The 19489-nt window shown below is 37.1% G+C and overlaps 3 protein-coding genes and 1 pseudogene across 4 annotated transcripts; 1 reads left to right on the top strand and 3 right to left on the bottom strand.

Annotated features, from left to right (window-relative positions):
• The first annotated feature begins 668 nt into the window (after positions 1 to 668).
• LOC7496110 (U4/U6 small nuclear ribonucleoprotein PRP4-like protein) lies at positions 669 to 5033 on the top strand. 2 transcript variants are annotated; one of them, XM_002308883.4, is made up of 6 exons: positions 669 to 818; positions 1427 to 2331; positions 2600 to 3053; positions 3166 to 3363; positions 3493 to 3574; positions 4419 to 5033. In XM_002308883.4, exons 2-6 carry the CDS (start codon positions 1433 to 1435, stop codon positions 4508 to 4510), a joined length of 1725 nt encoding a protein of 574 aa, XP_002308919.4. In that variant the 5' UTR covers positions 669 to 818; positions 1427 to 1432; the 3' UTR covers positions 4511 to 5033. The 2 variants fall into 2 exon arrangements, with proteins under 2 accessions (XP_002308919.4, XP_024459467.2); XM_024603699.2 differs by lacking the exon at positions 669 to 818 and adding an exon at positions 853 to 1211.
• An 84-nt stretch (positions 5034 to 5117) lies between these two features.
• On the bottom strand, positions 5118 to 10372 carry LOC7496109 (uncharacterized). Its single transcript, XM_002307970.4, has 11 exons — positions 9762 to 10372; positions 9267 to 9354; positions 9024 to 9115; positions 8825 to 8943; positions 8429 to 8544; positions 8228 to 8355; positions 8054 to 8140; positions 7515 to 7575; positions 7393 to 7433; positions 7168 to 7288; positions 5118 to 5696 (listed from the first exon to the last, which is right to left on the bottom strand). The coding sequence occupies exons 1-11, from the start codon at positions 10136 to 10138 to the stop codon at positions 5637 to 5639; spliced, it is 1290 nt and encodes a 429-aa protein (XP_002308006.2). The 5' UTR covers positions 10139 to 10372; the 3' UTR covers positions 5118 to 5636.
• Positions 10373 to 10986: 614 nt separating this feature from the next.
• LOC18099829 (DNA-(apurinic or apyrimidinic site) endonuclease, chloroplastic-like) lies at positions 10987 to 14097 on the bottom strand (annotated as a pseudogene).
• Positions 14098 to 14184: 87 nt separating this feature from the next.
• On the bottom strand, positions 14185 to 19129 carry LOC7496107 (glycosyltransferase-like At3g57200). Its single transcript, XM_024604178.2, has 11 exons — positions 18794 to 19129; positions 17921 to 18070; positions 17715 to 17767; positions 17010 to 17118; positions 16782 to 16916; positions 16573 to 16617; positions 16214 to 16401; positions 15840 to 15972; positions 15486 to 15532; positions 15157 to 15244; positions 14185 to 15020 (listed from the first exon to the last, which is right to left on the bottom strand). Exons 1-11 carry the CDS (start codon positions 19106 to 19108, stop codon positions 14796 to 14798), a joined length of 1488 nt encoding a protein of 495 aa, XP_024459946.2. The 5' UTR covers positions 19109 to 19129; the 3' UTR covers positions 14185 to 14795.
• Positions 19130 to 19489: the final 360 nt, after the last annotated feature.

Raw genomic sequence — 19489 nt, 5'->3', positions numbered from 1 at the left:
TATTGTGAAAGCAAGGCCGTATACCTTAACACACCTGCTATTTGTTTCTGCTGCCCCAAGCAACGCAATACTGCTTTTCTTGCCTAGGAAACACCAGCAGGTTGCATAAGGTTTTAGCCAGTGGATTCAATCCTGACACTGCACTCTTTTCGGAAGAGCATACTGAACTAAACAACTCTCATTTACACCATAATCTCCAGCATAATAAAAATTACTAATATATCTCTCTTCTTTTTCTGGGTTTTAACGGGCTCTGAATCCTCGAGAAGTTATTAAATTTGATTCGATAATCCTCCGAGTTAAAACTTGGGTTTCTCTCTCATCACATCCTAGTTATTAAATCTGATTTGATAATCTAAGGATCCATTAACTCGAGTTTGGCTCGGCCAAGTTTTTTTTGGAACTGATGGATATTAATTTGGTTAAAATCATATTTTTTTCTTACATTATTTATAATAATTTTAAAGATATATTAAAAAAATATTCTCAATCATCTTACAAATATATTAATTATTTTTGGTGTTATTTAATTATTTTAATACATTAATATTAAAAATAAAATTTTAAAAAATAAAAAAGTATTATTTTAAATAAAAAATATTTTTAAAATTAATTTTTAACAAACACACTTGGTCAAGTCTGACGTTAAAGAAATTTAGTTGCTATGGGCCATATTTATGCTGAATATTAAAGCCCAAAAAGGAAATTTTGGAAGCCCGCCATAACAGTGTTTTAGTTAAAACTTAAAGGGTTCGACAAAGTTCTCCAGGTCTACTCTTGTCCTAGAAAGACGATTTTCTCCAGCAATACACACACAGGTACACTGATTTATAATTTGTGAATTCCTTTTACGATTCTCTTTTTTTCTCTTTTAACATTGAAGAACTTAAGTTTTAAGCACCAGAATCAGAACCAGAGTCTTAAAGTTATTTTTTCTTTAATGTTTGTTTTTCATTGCGGGGTTCTCTGCTTAGTTATTTAGCTACTCGTTTCTTTTTGCAATGAATACTGGGGTTTCTGTTTGGTCCTGAGTAAAAAGGAACTACAGATTTTAAGATTTGGTAACTGGGTTCTATAGATATTTTTATTTAACATTTACGAACGCACGCCCCCTGTTTGCTAAAATGCCCCAACGAGAAAGAAAAGAAATAGAATGTTTATTGGTCAGCGGTTTTTACCCCCCCCCTTTATTTAATGCAATTTATAACAAGGTTAGACCATTGACATTCATATTAACAGCTTGATTTGCTTCCTTTTCTTTTAAATTTATGATAAAATTATCTAGGTGGTATATGTTTGTTCTGGGATATCTGTGCATTGGTTTGTTTACTTGAACCCTCATTTCAGTTATTAGATCGAAACTTTTTAATGGGTTTTAAGTACTCTCTTATAAGATTTATTAATTGTTAAGGTCTTGCTTGTTTAGGTTGTCATGGCAGCTGAAGAGGAAAATCCCGCTTTGTCAAATTTACCAGAAGAATCTTCTGCTGTAGTCCCTGATGATGAACTGATGATTGATAACTCTAGTCCTATTCAACCAACTCCACCAATCATTCCGCCGGTAATCCCATCTTCAATACCAGTTTTGCCTTCTATCGCTCCAATACCTATAGTTCCTCCCCGCCCATTAGCACCGCTCCCCATCCGACCGCCTGCAACTAGGCCACCTGGGGTGCAAAATGGTGAGATGAGAACTAGTGACTCAGATTCTGACCAAGAGGAATTAAGTCCCACTGGGACTACCCCGGGGTCAACTGGGGGTTATGAAATTTCGGAAGCCAGCAGACTAGTAAGAGAACGGCAGCAAAAGGCAATGCAGGAGTTTATGATGAAGAAGCGTGCTGCTGCTTTGGCAGTGCCTACTAATGATATGGCAGTTAGGACTCGTCTTCGCCGGCTTGGTGAGCCTATAACTCTTTTCGGAGAACGAGAGATGGAGAGACGGGACAGGTTGAGGATGCTTATGGCTAAGTTGGATTCTGAAGGACAATTGGAGAAGTTGATGAAAGTTCATGAGGAAGAGGAGGCTGCATCTACTGCGGCAGCAGAAGATGCCGAGGAAGAATTTGTTCAGTATCCATTCTACACTGAAGGGTCGAAAGAGCTCTTGGATGCTAGAATTGATATTGCTAAATACTCCATTTCGAAGGCAGCTTTGCGTCTTCAACGTGCAAGGAGAAAAAGAGATGACCCAGATGAAGATGAAGATGCAGAGATTGATTGGAGTCTGAATCAGGCGGAGAGTTTGAGTCTTAATTGCAGCGAGCTTGGAGATGACCGGCCACTCTCTGGCTGTTCCTTCTCTTGTGACGGAGAAATGCTCGCTACCTGGTCTCTCTCTCTCTCTCTCTCTATGATTTAATCCATTTCTGTTAGCTGCCACTCTCTTTCTTGCTTGCTTGTAAACAGTTATTTCCCCCCTTCTTTCACAACATGACAGATCACATCTGACAGCACGGTCAATTTTTCTTACATAGACAGTACCAATCACATAATAAAGTCATTTGCGAGTATTGTGTTAAGTAAACTATCCCTTTCCTGTTCTTAATTACCATGATCATTCCATAATCTGATTCCTTGCTTTATTCTGCTTATGCAGTTCCTTAAGTGGAGTTGCTAAAATATGGAGTGTGCCTCAAGTTACAAAGGTTTCTAACTTAAAGGGACACATGGAACGTGCAACTGATGTTGCCTTCTCTCCTGTGCACAATCATTTGGCAACTGCCTCCGCTGATCGAACTGCAAGGTTGTGGAACACTGATGGTTCTCTCCTGATGAAGTTTGAAGGTCATCTAGACCGTCTTGCTCGTGTTGCTTTCCATCCATCAGGGAAGTACTTGGGCACCACGAGCTTTGATAAGACATGGAGACTGTGGGATATAGATTCTGGTGTGGAGCTGCTCCTTCAAGAAGGTCACAGTCGGAGCATTTATGGAATAGCTTTCCATCATGATGGATCATTAGCAGCATCCTGTGGATTGGATGCACTAGCACGTGTTTGGGACCTACGTACTGGGAGAAGTATAATGGCATTCGAAGGCCATGTCAAGCCGGTGAGAGACTCTTTCTGAATCTTTCTCCTTTTTCTCACGGGAATCTTGTTTTTGTTTATTTGGAAAGTATAGTTGTTAAATGGACCTCATTTATCTTTCATACCATTTTCAGCTTCTTGGGATCAGCTTTTCACCCAATGGCTATCATTTAGCGACTGGCGGAGAGGATAATACTTGCCGGATATGGGATTTAAGGAAGAAAAAATCATTGTATGTCATACCAGCACACTCAAATCTCGTATCACAAGTAAAGTTTGAGCCCCAAGAAGGATACTATCTGGTTACATCATCATATGACATGACTGCTAAGGTTTGGTTTATTTCTGACCATTTTGATTGTTTTGTACAGCTGAAGGCATTGAATTTCTGTTTATTTTATTCTGAAGGCATTGAATTTCTGTTTATTTTATTCTGAAGGTATTGAATTTCTGTTTAACAGGTTTGGTCTGGCCGAGATTTTAAGCATGTCAAGACATTATCAGCTCACGAAGCCAAAGTTACATCTCTGGATATTAGTGCAGGTAATTTTCCCCACTTAAATAAGTCATATATGCCCAAATTTGTGATCATTTAACCACTTCTCATGAACTATTTATCTTTTGTTTGCTTCACCTTTATTTTAATAACCACAATTGATGTGCTAATTGTCAATATATTACCACGATTGCACCATGAACCGTTACCATTGGTCCATCCTCAAATCATCTGCCACTTTTTTTTTCTGTGCCAAATTTTGTTCCCCCCCTTTCTCTTGACAGTTTCTCTTTTCCTAAATAATCTTTGGGTTCTGTCAATTCCATTTACAACTTCTGTGCAACTAAAAACTGGAATTCTAGTTGCTTTTATTTGGCAGTTATCTGCTGGTATCATACATACTGACTGAGAATGCTTATGGAGTTTCGTTTGGAACACCTTGAAAGTTGTTAATGGTTGTGTTTTATTTATTCAGTTGTGGGATCTGATCCCGAGATATTTTCTGTACGATGGCCTTCTATTTTTTGTAATTCACAGTTGTGATAGGGAAAGCCAAAAAATTCAAAATAAACTAATCCAGTTCATATACTTAGTTACTTGATTCAGTGTTATCTTCATAAAAACTTTGCTTATATGAATTGTTGTGTCATGGCTTCGTGGATTAACTATATTCCTTTTCATTAATGGTCTGCCATTTGCTCAAATAAAATAAGGTGTCATTTGTCTGTGTGCGCCAAAGGTTAAGGGCTTGTTTTTTCTGGTCATTTTTTGATTTGTCTTTGAAACGAGGTTTAATTTAATTGCTCCTCTGGAGAACTCATTTTGTTCTGCTAATTTATGAATTACCCTTTGCTTCATTTTGATTGGGTGAGCATTGTTGCTTGGTGGCAGATGGACGTCTAATTGCGACTGTCTCACATGACCGAACCATCAAGCTGTGGTCCAGCAGAAGCAATGAAAAGGATGCTATGGAGGTTGAATGAGTTGGCTTTGGACTCTGTTGCAAACAAGATAAACTGTTGGCCAAATCTTATTTTATGAATTGAGCATTTCTAACTTTGCTTTGAGCAGAATACCCAACCTCATAAAACTCTTTCCCCCCCCCTTCTTTCGGAGAGATAAATGCTTATTGTAGGTGAAATTTCTCTTCTATCAGATGTCTTTAATGTGCAGTTCTGCTGAAGTCTCCATTTATACATGATGCTATTCCTAATATGTTGATGATTTTGTAAGGAATCCATACTATGTTGCAGTTCTGTTTAGCTTGTCCTCGCAGTAAATGTGATTGAAATGGTGACCAAAATGGGGTTTCTGCTTCCCTTTTTTCACAACTTTTGAACCCAGTAAATGTGATTTACATGTCCATTTTGGGTTAGGAAGTTTATTTACTGTCGGTTCTTCTATTTTGGTCGCTTCTTTTGTAGAACTTTTGCTACTAGTCAAAATTTTGCAGCGAACATTTTATTAGTAAACCTGCATTGTAATGAAATATCACTAATACTTGTAGACTCTGTTCTCATTCTTTTTGCTCGTTTATGTTCATAATTTGTCTCTCCTGAAAAATCAGAAAGAAAATGAGATCATATGTCGTGGGGCAAGAATGATATTGATGAGTTTCTGTTATTGCTTATGGTTGGTGGCTTTTCCTCTCCTCTCACTGGAGAGGAAGAGGACTAGCACGCTAGTTTCGCCGGAGCTTTGACACATGAAAGCCATCTTTTTCTCAAAGCTAGGGTATACCAAGGAAAGAAACAGAGAAAACACATGGTGTTGGTGAAACTAGAGGTGTATCAATCTTCCGAAACAATTCAGTGATGACACGAGCTAATGGGCGCCAACACTCTCTATCTTTATCAAGTCTCTTCGCTGTAAAGATCCCCAAAATTGCATTAAAAGTCAAATCTCAGTGAAACATCATGCTTCTTTCTATACAAATCCTGGCATCATCTTGAAGTGCTTGTCCTCCATTGGAATTGGAACACGTTCCCCAGATGACCAGTATTTCCCTTTAGAGCGTGATGCCAAATCATCCAACAAAACTATGCAGTAAGAAAAACCTTCGGCATGTTAATGAATACAACCAGAAGATCGCTTCTTCGATCATGTTCCTCATTTATACCAACCGGTGAGTAAATACCTCAGCCCAAAACATATGCAGCATCCGAGTGCCTGTTACCACAGGCAAGATATTAGAACACACATGCCAATGCGGAACACAGGTGCTGGCAATCATTACATGAGTTGAGTAAGACTAACTATGTTGCAAGAAACATCCGTGCTGAAAACTTGATCAGATCAAGACAGGAAGTCAATGCAGTTACTAAATCATTACAGTTGAAGTGAGGCCAAAGTGTACCTAATTTAACCCCTTGAACTTCAACTCTATTTGAGATTGCTTCATGAACTGAAAATTCCCTGATTTTTGTCAAACTAATTTAATATTGGAATGTCATCCTTGACATTAGGGAAACTAGGTTTTGGTTAGCAAGACACAATACTACATTTTAAAGATAAATATATTTTTACAAAAATAAGACTAAGAAGCTTTTTAGGGAAATCCTAATTTCTCTCCAGCATTTTCAGTAACCAGCAGACAAATAGAAAAAAACTGGTATGAAGATACTCAGACCTCTGTTTCTTTCCCGAATCTATAATTTCTACAAAAAACCACATTAAGTACAACAGCAGAAACAACAAAAATTTCACATGTTACAACAGTTATAGAAACAAGTCATACAAGTCAAACAAGATCAACAATATCAACAAGCTGCAATGATTTCTTTATCCCATCAAATAACGATGCCCACCTGATCTTCAATAACAAACCAGCCTATTCATGCTGCAATTTACAGAAAAGCAAGAGGAAGGTATTTGGGGTACAGATGGTTGGTGCTGAGATTGAGATTGAGGTTGTGGTAACGATAAGGGCTTGTGATAAAGAAAAGTAAATAAAATGGTGAAGATGCTTGATGTGGAGAATTATGAAGTAAACTTATTTGTCTGATTTGGAGGTTATTTACAATACATAGAGGTAGATGAAGAGTGAGCTAGAGTAGGAGGCTTCTATTAATTCTTTTTCTACAAAATTATACAAAAAAATTAATTTACACATATATGTCAAAAATTATTGTATAGCAGAACTGGAAGGGCCACATTAAAAAAATGCAATGTTTAAACACCAAAAATAAGGGATTGTTTAGTTCAGAGGGTAAAATCTCTAATAGGGTTGAAGTTAAAGGGGATTAGATTATAATTTAGCCTTGAATTATTCATGCAACTGGGTTTCTATTTGGTTTGCTTTGGAACCTACCTGTTTACAATCAAGTGAAGCAAACTTATTTCAAAATGGAAGACCCAAACTCAAGAATCAATTGTAAAGCTTGGTTCACATTTTCCTAGTTTTAGCTGAATGAGATGGTTATCTGTATCATACAAACATATTCTTTTATGTGGGTATTCCAGTCAGGTGTCATTATCAAGAAGCTTGGAACTCCTGCTTGGGGCCAGCGGCACTCCCTGGTCCCAAAATTGTGAGAAGCATGGGATAGTGAAGTCCAAACCCTCGACAAGGCAAAAAGCCCCTTCCCCAAAGTGCACAAGTAAAAGGAGAAAGATAAAATTTAACAAACAAATAAATCACCTGAACAAGAAGAAGATGCACGCAAAGTGAATTTTCTGTCTTCCTGCCGAACATTCTCAAGTAAAAATTAACAAGTGTCCCATCGTTTGTTCCTGTAAGAAGTCCTGTTTGAGGATCGAACCTGAAAAAAAAATAATGTAATTTAAGACATCCATAGAAGATTCACAAAAGAAGGGCCATGAAATTCCCTTCGGTACAAACTTGCAACGAGGGTAGAGAATCTACCTAGGTAGACGATGTCTTGGACAATGCCTGAAGCCAAAAAGCTGAAGTGGAACCGCAAATTAGATGCCTTAGTGGATAATTGGAGTTTAAAAGCTTGGGGGAGAAGAGTTATGAGATCAAACCTGAGGAACTGACAGGAGGAAGTTTAATACTTGTGCTAAAAAGAAAATCAGGAGCGTTTCACTGTTCAAAAAAAGAGGGAAAAAAAATCAATTATGAGGTTATGGATAGGCATATTGATAAATGCAAAGTAACTGTAGAAAAACCCAGTATATCAGATCTCTGGGATCTTTAAATGTGACAATGTATGTCCTAATAGCACAATTGATCAGCTATCATTTGATTGAGATTGCATAATGAGAAAGAGAAAAATAGTGCGTGGTTACAATAGGTAAAGAAAAGCAACAAGTATTTTCTAATGTACATACTGACAAGTAAATCTAGTTTGAACTTATATTTCAAAAATATTTAGTAAGGAATACGCTAATTTCACAACATCCAGAGCTTGCACAGGTAGTCAATCACGTTCACATGTCAAAACTCTAAATGCCAAGTTCTAGGTTTTAACCCATGCATGGAGATGACTTGAATGAATTAGAAAACTCCCCATACATATATTGTGAAATAAAATAACAGAACGTTGAACAGGCACAGGACACACCTAAAATGGCCTAAAATCCCAACAACAGCCATCGTCATCCCTGCAAAGTATGTATAAGTATCTCCAACAAAGACTGAAGAAGGATACCTGAAAAAATAAAAGAGTAAATGTTACTTTGCTGCGCAGAAAGAACAGTAAGAAAATCACTTGATAAATAGAATCAAATGTTAATACCAATTGTAAGAAAGCAAAGCCAAAGAGGTTGCCAGTAAGGGTTGGACAAGATACACAGAGAATGCATGAGCCTGTTGATACTCAGGATCTGCAGATGCTCCAATTTGCATGACGTTATGTATCAAAATCTATAAAATTGTTAAGCTGTGTCAGATCCATAAAGAGTCAGAATCCAGTTGTTCTACAACTCTCTATGCTTACCGCAGATGCGATCACAACTGTTTGACCAGCTTCAAGGCCATTTATACCAGCATGAATGTTAATGCAATTTGTGCAGAAAATTGCCAAAAACCACATGTAAATCTTATATATAAATCCTGTCAAAAACAAAATGAAAAAACCATTAAGCACATGCTGGTATAACTCCAGCCACTTGTAAGGCTTTATCGACTTTCTTTCAAACAATGCTTTCTATTTCTTTTCATATAACTGAAAAATGAAATTCAAGTTCTATGATGAAAAGTCTCAAGTTTACTATGAAATTAGGAGTATGTTTTTAAAATTAGATTGATGTTCATGATGAGGATGAATCCTAGCAAAGTAGCATGTGTGTGTGTGAGAGCAATGATCTCACACTATTGGAATTAAAAAACATACCCAGGTCCAAAACCTTGAGCCCAATATATGGAACAAGAGGCTTTGGTATAATGATAGTTGTATGTCCAGCGTATGCCATCAGCAATGGAAGGGCAGCAATTGACGGAAGCAATAATTTGCTGCTCTTAGTGAACACAATAACAGCCATGAGGATCTAATCAAGCTTCTTTTTAACAAAACGCTAACAAGAAATACTCACACTCTCCATGGAACATCAAGGACATCATCTATGAATCCGAGTAGAGTCATGAAGCAAATTGATGCTAGTGCTGCATTGTACTCAACAAGCCACTGCATGTTCACAAATTAAAACACCAAATGGAAGAAATACTGGGGAAGTAAACAAAGATATACAGGTAGAAACATGAAAACACAGAATCTGCAGTAAAGATATAAGCATGGTGTAAAAAAATTGCAACAGAAGATTGTCAAAGATTCTTACATTGGAATCTGGCGCGAAGTTTAAAAACTGAAATACTATAGTCAAAACCATGAAGACTACAGCGACAACAATACCCAATGATTCAGGCCTGCCAAAAACATGAAAGTGGAAAAATCTGATTAAGCGGATTAGCAAGGACAGATACACAATCATTGTCTAAGTATCATATCTTTTAGAACTAACATGCCAATAATCCATTCTCTTAACTTTTACTCCAGTTTGACAATCACAATACCAAAATTAAATTTCAACTCATGAGAACTTCATCAGCCAGTGAAATAAATAAATAAATAAACAATGATGATGAATAAAAAACAGGCAAAAAATAATATAGCAACCAAAATTGAAATCTGAGACGAACCCCCCTTCTCAATATATATATATAAAGATCACAAATTTACAAAAATCCAAACCCTCTATCAACAAATCTAAAACAAACTCACGTCATAAAAAAAAAAAAAAAAAAAAAACACAAACCCAAGAATAAAGGCTCACACTTTAACAGTCCCTTGAGGAGTACCCTTCTTGTTAATATCATAGCCAAACAAGTTCCTTTTCAAAACATATTTAGAAGCCACAGGAATCAACTTAACGGTGAGAAAAAACCCAGCAAGACTAAGACCAGCATTGATAAGAATAGGTTTGATGAGGTCATGTTGGATCTGGTAGTGAAATAAGAGCAAGTAAAAGTATGGGGCTATAAGTAAAAGAGAGAGCTTAAAAATGAATCCTTTTTTTGGTGGTGCAATTGGTTGGTCATTGCTTGTTTCTCGAGGAGGAGGAGGAGGAGGTTTGGTTTCTTTGTCGCTTGTAACAATTGCTTCTTTTGTTGTTTTTATTGTTGTTGGTTCCGAAGCTCTCTTTCTTGCCATTGCTCTGCTCTGCTCTCTCTCTGTTTTTGCTGTCAATTTTGTTAATGTTGAAGAGATAATAAGAGTCGTAGCACTGTTGTTTTCACTTTGGTGTCATTGACCTAATAAGATGTTGCCACGTTTCAAGTACGGGACCCACCGGTGTGAAAATTAAGGTCATTTCAGGTGGGGTACGGTTTTTCTTCACCCGTGTCATTGGAGCTAATCAGATGTTGCCATGTCGGAGAAAAAGAGCAAGAGGGCCCACCAAAGGGCTGCCACGTAGGAAAGCCAATTAAGAATAATCCCGGTGGCCCATTCTTCCTTATCAAGCCGATCTGACCCCATAGCTAGGCTTGGTGACCCGCAACTGATTCAATTTAGGGTTTTGTTTTTTAATCCCTCGAGTCATCTAATAGTTAATTGACCCGATTAAATTTAAACAAATTCTGACCTAATCAACTTTAAAAATTTATTTTTTATTTTCTTTGAAAACAATGTTAGTCCGTATCCATCTTTTTGAAAATATATTTTTTTAATATCAACTTATTAAAATTATTAAAAAATAATAAAAAATATAAATTTAATATATTTTCTAATAAAAAATACTTTTAAATTCACAGGACACCACAAAAAATAAAAGTTAGCACCCTTCACATACACTCATTTGAAAAGTTGTTCACCATTTTCTTAATTAATAATTAGGTTATTTTCTAGCCATTTTTTACACATCTAACCCTTTTTTTTCTCTCTTTTTATCCAGTAGATTATCCACGTCGTGTATCTAAAAGAAATTTGCTACTCGAGCATTAACCAGGTGCCATGAATTGGCTGCCAGCTAGGATGGATAAGGACTCGGATCATAATCATGTTCAAACCTTCAGATCCCATCTGCTTTGGATCTGCCATAAATTTCCTATTTCAGTGCTGACAGAATTATATGTTCTTGGCATTAACCAGAAGGCCAAAACCATCAATGCAACAAATTGCCAAGACAAACTAATCCTCCATGTGTATTCCCATGCAAACCATGGTTCTTGCAAAACTAAAGCTCGAGTACAGGGCGAAGAGGACAGTGATCACCCCCAGTAACAGCAGGGACAATGTAGGAGTCATGGACGTTGTCTGCTATGGATTCTGACACAAGAAAGTAGTCAAGCCGCCATCCTGTTTCAAACTTCAGTACAACTGTGTGTAAGATCAAAATGAATCGGAAACAAATACAATGGTAAACAGCCCTGGTTTATGTCTGCCAGAAAGATCTGAAGATATGAATTAACCTTCTCCGGGATATCTTACAATGGCTCGGCAATTATACGGATACATCAAATATTAGTATACTTACTATTATCTTCTAGAGTCGAATCACTTTTCAAAATTCTAAAGACTTTAAATAATAATAATAATAAGTGCTCTTCTGTGAAAGGATTTTTAGTTAGAAATTTTTGGAATCCAAGTGGTGAGATACCTTTGTTAGTTTTCCGACCACCATGTCGATAACCCCAGTAGGTATACCCAACAACATTGGGATGCTGTTTTCTGAAGGCATCCACAAATCCATTTGACAAAAAGTTTGATCCAAATGATTTTCTTTCTTCTTCTGTACACGCAGCACTTCTTTCAAACAAAAAGCTTGAAACTAAACCTAAAATTGGGGATCCAACATATTTACTGACATCTTGGGAACATTGACAAAGTTGAGTGCAAATCCATGAAATTTCAATGTCTCGCTGCAGGATTGCAAATTTCTATCTCCTGGTGAGATACAATTCAGATCACCAGTCAAAATGACAGGTTTTGACTTTTGAAGCTCCTGGATCAAGCATGCAAAGCAGCACAAGCCTTAAATCAACCATGGAGATAGCATAGCAACTATTCCCTCTGCAGTAGAAAACAAACAGATCTGTTGTAAGCATTCACTTAAAAAACCATGCTTGCTAAGAGATGGATCCCATTGTGTAATCCTGTACAACTAGAATTAAATTAGAGCTGTCAGTCCATGAATAAATCCAGCTCAGAACAAAGAGCTCATGATGATAAAGTGAGTGGAATAAAATATAATATAGTGATGATATGGATCCAAGGCCAATTACCAGTCTCTTCAAGCCATCTAGAGTTACGAACGTATGCATTTACTAAATAAAATGAAACAAACTCTGCTGTCAGTGTCACAACAGGTCCCCTGCTATCATGGTCTGGGATGCCTAGGCCATTATGGACTGAAAGGAGCTTTATCTGTCACACAAACATTGATCTCTACTGGATAAGTAATGACAGGAAAATCTATTATAAAAGCAAAAGGCAAGTTGGCAATTCAAAAATCGGGATCAAAATAATTGTAGAGTCCACAAGCTCTGCAGGTCAAAAAAAGATTACAACAAACTCTTTTACCATAAAGGCAGAACTATTCGGTATTCAGAAGTGGCTAAACTAAAATTCTATTCTCTAGATCAGTAGATTGTAATTATGTCATGCTAGTCTGCTGAGTAGTTAGAAACGATTTTGGATTATAGTAAGCTTCTATGTTCATCTGTGATGTTATTCCATAATGTGATGTAATTTTATGATATGAATCAGAGAGAGAGTCGTCTTCTTCAGAAGAGCGTATTATTCAGGATCAAATTTGATGCTCTATGACTCATGAAAATTTATAGACAGAACCAGAAAAGGATAAGCATACTCGAGAGACAATTGCAGTGCCAGAATAACCAAGTTTGGCATTGCTACATGTCGAGAAGCTATTCTCATAACCATCAATCAGGGATTGTTTGATGGAATCAACACCCTTCTCCTGCTTTCAAAATCAGAGGAACCAATCAAGAAATTGTCAATTTCACCAAATCAACCCAAGGTTCGGTATGCATGCTAGAACCTTGCTCCAGAAATGAAAAAATGTAGTCAGAAACTCTAAATTAAACCTCATGCGATCAAATATGTAACTGATACGTACCCGCAATTCGGTTTCTTGCAAGCACAACACATCAAAGTCTTCCTTTTAGGCAAGCTCAAGAGCAGAGAATCCCTTTAACTTCAATAATGCTCTTAACCCATTGACATTCCAAGACATTGGCTTCACAGAGTCTGCATCAGCGAAAGGTGGAGGCCTCATAGTTCTGGGGTTATATGGAATCCACCCTTTCTGTGGCTTCTTGTGTGCAAGAACTGTCCAGGGTTCAGCTTGAGGTAAAGTAACTAGCATCAGTTTTAATTGAAAGCTTCTCCTTTGTAGTGACTATTCCAGCATCAACTTTGACAATTTCATCCTCAACGGTGTAATTGTTTCATCCTTCTCTTACTCTGTTTAAACCCAGAAACCTCTGAAACAGTGTTAATGCTTACAACATAACTTTGATCAGATGTACATTTAATGTTCTTTTGCAGGGAAATATTTCCCAGTGAATTAAAGGAAACACATCCTTCTTCCTGAGAGCTTTCACCTGCACTTGTGGGAAACAGCTAACTATCAGAATTTTGTAAATGAGGAAGGTCCCCTTTTCAATGGTTAGAGAAAGTCCTCTTTCACACTAACAAAAAACATCCGTCAAATTGAGCTCCCAAAATTACTGCCAGAATACATAAATATTTTAACAGTACTGATTACCATCTATCTGCTTGGCCATGAACTGCATGAAAGCAGATACAAGGTCCCCTTTACGACGCTTGGCAGGGACTCCAAATTTCCTAAAAATTTGAGGTCATCATTAAACACAAGGGATCGACAGATACAATCGCATGCTTCATTTAGCGATTATGCTTTCCATAGATTATATGCCTGGAACAAGGTTTGAGCTTCGGCAATTGTAGTTTCCGTAGTACTAGACTCGTAGCGGGGAATGACAGTATCCTTAGGAATTGTGTTGGGGTGTGAAAAAAATACTCAGATGGTATAAAAGTACAAGTTGTTTGCAAATATAAATACTTCAAAGTTAATCAAATGCAAATACGTCGCCTCTTCAGGGAAAAAAAATACGAGCCAACATTTTAATGGTTTCTTTAGTTCAAGTTGTGGTAGTGTTTTTTGTTTTTGTTTTTTGGTTCAATTTGTTGGTCCAATAATTTACAAGTGGTTGTTAAAGACGAAATTCTTCCAACCATTGATACATAGGTCTCCAAAATCTAATACGAGTTGAAAAAATTCCACACATTTTCACAAGAATAAATTAATAGAGCTGCTTAAGTAGAGAGAGTAAGATAGAGGAAATGAACGGCAAGAAGCCATTTCCAATGAATAACCACCTTCCGTATCATGAATGGGGAATGTATACTGTAGTATTCGTCCCCTGCAACGTGTGTAAGCCACCAATTGGTCTGGCAGGGCTTCAGATCACAACTGCAGACAATCAGCCACGGCAACCAGAAATACTACCGAGAAGACAAATCATGAATATGTAAGTGATCAGAATCTCGCTCGACACCTCAACTCTATAGAACCTAATATCTAAACCAAAATGTACACCAGCGCTTGGGTAATGATCGGGAAGGGCCCCATGAAACTGCTCAACGAAGTGCCCCATCTCAACAGTCATAGCTGCTTTTCTTGCTCCCTCGAGTTCCAGTTCATCAATATTTTCAAGAACTTTGACGTCCCTCTCCAATCAAACAACACGAGATAAGACAAGGGGGTCAAGGGTTACTGCGGATGTAATGTGATCACATCTCTATGTGAATATCTTCCAGGTCAGGAGGAGACTGGTGGAATTGCTGAAAATATAGAAGCCTCGTCAGAAATTTGCAAGCCCCTTCTTGCAGTTGCCTGAGATTCTCCACCATGACCAATCTTTGTTGAAGAAACAACTCCAGCTGTCATGGAAGAGTTGCTATTCTTAACTGATGATATGAACTTCTGTGACGCTGCTATCACAGAGCTGAAAACACCAGATTCCCTAAGTCCATGGACAATGACCTGTGCACAGAAAATTAAGAAAGGCATCAGGATTGTCAAATGGTACACAGATCCACACCAACTAAACTCCTATGCAGCTCAAAGATGAACTAGAAACAAGAGACTTTGGATGGAAAATTCAGGCAGTGAAACTCACCATGGGAGTGTAGATGCGAGTCAAGATGCCCTTTCTCAAGAGTTTCAGTTTCAGTGCTTCATCAGTCCACATGATCCTTTCCTGGTACCTAATGTAATGAGGTATTGAGTATGATGGTTTAAAATGTTGGTTTATAGCATTTTAGGGCAAAAAACATCACCCATCAAAATAAAGCTATGGAAACTCGCATATCATTAGATTTGAGAGCATAGGATAACTGCAGCACATTTTTAGGTATTTTATTTCACATATGTAACTTCAAGAGGGGTCAATGGATTCATATCAAAATTCTAAAACAAAATATAGGAAAATGGTAGTATAGTTAGTACCAGTGAAGCATTTCCTCCTCTGTTACCGTTGAAGCAATTATGAATGCCTGTTCAGTATAAAACAATAATAGAGTTGTAAGCAAAATAATTCAGAAATTATCAAGTCTTCTCATGCAATGGTTTTACTGAGTTTTAACAAATCCATATAAGCCCAAGAGACAAAATGCATTTACAGTGAGGGAAATGAAAACAACATATATACTCACAAACTATGATTATGCCTATTGCACATGATAAAGACATTTTAGCAACAGAATCAGTTCCCACAAAAGAATGAGAGGACAGGCAATAGTTCAATCTAGAAACAAAACAACCAACACAAAAAAAAAAAAAAAATCATGCATGAGGACTTACAGCCATGAACATGAAGCATCTTTTAACATCCTCCTTCGTAGGTTTGCATCCACACTGATCATGTCGTGAAGTCAAATCAGAAAATTTAGGGTATGTGCAATACAGAACAGCAGCCTCCTCCAATTTAACCTCACTAGCAAAGTTTACAGAGAAGCTCTTAAGAGCGTGCAACAAATAAAGAAACGAATGATAGAGCTCTCCATGCATCTCGATGATGTTAAGTCAGGAAAGATAAAGGAAATACATCAAAAATTGACATAATGGATGTGCCAATGAGGAGGTGACATGAGGAAAAAAAAGAAAAAAGGAGATGGATAAGCGCAATAAAATGTATATGCATGTGCATGTGAAGTTATCAGATAGAGTGACCATACTTGGGTGTTTTCATATAGTTATGCCATCTGTGTGTGCCATTAGGACGAAGATGGTCTCGAATACGAGCAGCAGATTTCCAATTCCCATATGTCAGAAAATAGTTTGGATTACCACAGATTGCTTCCTCATAATTGCCAAAGTATGTATCTTTGGGAAGATGATCGTGATTCTTTTTGAACATGGAGACCTATGTCCACAAATAAATATGAACTATTATTGGTGAGAATAATTGTGTCTGGGACATGAAAATCCAAAAACACACCACACATGAGCCTTCCCCTGCCCCAACACACACACAACACGTATTAGGCAAGTGTTAATTTAAATTAACTTAAGTTCTGAGAAAAATAAACAGTACCTCACTAAAAGGTTCCTTGATATCATCTCGCTCAACACTGCTCTCCTGAAATGATTATGTGGTCATCAAATATCGAGAAGAACAGCATAACAAAAGAAACTAATAGTTACGCGTTGTGATGAGCAGAAAGTTTTTGACACCAAAGCCTACAAATCAACCTTGCAAGAGGTAATATATCATATGAATCTTATAAAAGCAGTTCAACTCACATAATTCGGAAAGATAACCATGTCAACATTTCCAGGCACATCTGACAGCAACTGTCTCAAGAAATATTCACTAGCTCCTGCAGGATGAATTAGCTCATCAGTTTCGAGATGGATAATCCAGTCCAAGCTAGCCTCCTGAAATTGCATTGTGTAAAATATGTAAAGCTTTCATCAAACACTTCAATAAGCTGATGATTTACGAAGCATATGAGAATGTAATATCCATACCCTTGCCATGAAAATAGCCATTTCCATATTGAGGGATTGCTTCACAAATAACTCATAATTACATGGCTTGTAGAAGAAGCTTGACAACCAGGTCTCATTCCAGATCCGACTAATAACCCAAAACATAATAAAAGAAACAAAACTAAATGAGATTCAGTCCGATTTAAAACTACAGATATGAAAGTACAAGAATAGTCAGTATCAAAAGGATTGGGGAAAAAAGGCTAGTCATCCCTATTTTAGAATTGAATGGTGAGAAGAGGAACATATGATAAGTAGATTGGACTGAAGCTTAGTTATGTTCTACGATGTCTAAGTGAACTAAATAGTATCTAGTCAAATACTGTGCATCATTCCTAAGCATGTATTTTAAGCTCATTGCCACTGCAATAGGCAAAATTTTCCCCACATAATGATTAATATCTTCAGAAGTTCCCCTGGTCAATAATTTTTTTATCAACTCCTTATATGATGAATCATTGACAAACATATCAAAGGTTGAATTATGATATGAAAGAGTACACCAAGCCTAAAAATCACAAGGCTAAAATACACTAGGACCTAAGTAATATTTCTAAACATGCCCAATAGAAAAGATGCTGCCATCCTTTTCTGTATACCACATCTATGAATAGAAGAAACTGGTGATCAAAATACTCCAGCTTGGTTAATTAAATAGTGATATCCAAGAGAAAAGGCACCAACCCTTTAGCTTGTTGTTCCTCTAATTCTTTCAATCTGTATATAACTTTCACCCCCTGCAAAAGACATACACAGCCCATAAAAAAACATTCGGAAGATGACAAACAGAAAAATAAAACCACAGAGGAGCAAACACACACCCCCAGAAGCATAAGACAAGTTACAATTCCAACACAGATGCCGTATCAGGAAATTGAAAATTAACTCACTGGAACTGTTTCCAAAACTTTAGATACGTCATGGGAAGCAGCTCTCCCCTCCACAAAAAGAAAAAAGGTTGAGACTCCCATAACCTTGTGATAAAATATCCATGGTAAAGTTTGTTCTAAGCCAGCAGACGTGCTTGTCGTTATACATATCTGATGCAAAGCAAAATTACAAAACCCATGTGTCTTAATATCCTCCACATCACTCATGAAACTAAACATTTCAAAAGAACAAATCATCTTAATATCAATAACATTAGATATAATAGCTGCATTTATAAACAATCAATTCAGTTGTTGAACTAACGAACACTTAAGATGGATGGGGAAGGCAGTTAAAATCCGAAGTGCGAACCAATTACCATAAACCGGGGGTAGGCTAAATGAAACTAAATCTAGGACTAATATACATTCAACTTGAATTATCAACAAAGGCAATGCTAAAATGATCAGGTCAGCATTTAAGCAACTGTTAACACAATCACCTAACACAACTGTTCTTATTGATCATATTTTTGCTATGATAAAAGTACTTAAAGCCAGCCCCGCCGCCCCCCCCCCCCCCCCCCCCCAATTTTCAGCGATCAAACAACACAAAAATGTATTGCAGCAATCAATTTTTTTTTCATTAGAGAAATGATCAAATGAAATAAAGCTAAAAACACTAACTTTAGTCAAACCCCCCCCCCCCCCCCCCCCCACAAATAAATAAATAAAAGCCATAACTTTCATTTCAAATGTCCAATCAATCTTTTTAATCGAATCCTAACCCTACACTATTGCCAGATACCCAGATTCTAAACCAAACCCGAAAACCCATAAAAAATCAATCACTCCCGAAACAATCCGACAAATACTATATAAAAAAAAACTCACCTTGGGTTTCATATCCGACCCGAACCCGAATTTCCAATCACGAAAATAAGGGAAAGAAAGGGAATGACTCTGACCCAGAAGATCCGAATTCCTAACCACATCCTTAGTCAAACCACTGATAGTCTCCATTCCGGGAAATTCATGGTGATCATGTGACCACCGGGTAGTGGGGTCGGTCAACCCGCCCCGGCATTGAAGAACAAATGCAAACCCGGCAAGAGTTAATGGAAGAAGAGTTAGGAGTAACACTAGAAGCGAAGTAACAAGTTGCGTGGATGTTTGTGATATTGAAGTGGGGGGTCTTAAACCCGCCATTTGAAAGAAATAGGGAGGGAGGGAGGGCGGGCGGGGGTTGTTTGGGAATATGGTATTGATTTTTAGAGTGTATTTTTTTTAAAAAAGTATTAAAATAATTATATTTTTATTTTTAAAATATAATTTTAATATTAGTATATTAAAATAAAAAAAATATTATAAAAAATTAAACTTTTTGAAAAATATAATTTTAAATGAGTTTCCAAACAAGGTATTAGCGGTGCATAAGTATGGAAAATAAATAAATAAATATATAAATGAGAGAGAGCGTGGATTTATTGGGGTGGAGAGACCGTAGATGTAATAGCAGTTGTTGTCAATGGAGTTTTGGAAATATAACGAGAGATGTACGGTGTCGTACGTGGTGGTTATTAAATCTGG

This window comes from Populus trichocarpa, chromosome 6, assembly GCF_000002775.5.
Source record: "Populus trichocarpa isolate Nisqually-1 chromosome 6, P.trichocarpa_v4.1, whole genome shotgun sequence".
Classification (NCBI taxonomy): domain Eukaryota; kingdom Viridiplantae; phylum Streptophyta; class Magnoliopsida; order Malpighiales; family Salicaceae; genus Populus; species Populus trichocarpa.
This window is presented reverse-complemented; position numbering and strand designations above follow the sequence as displayed.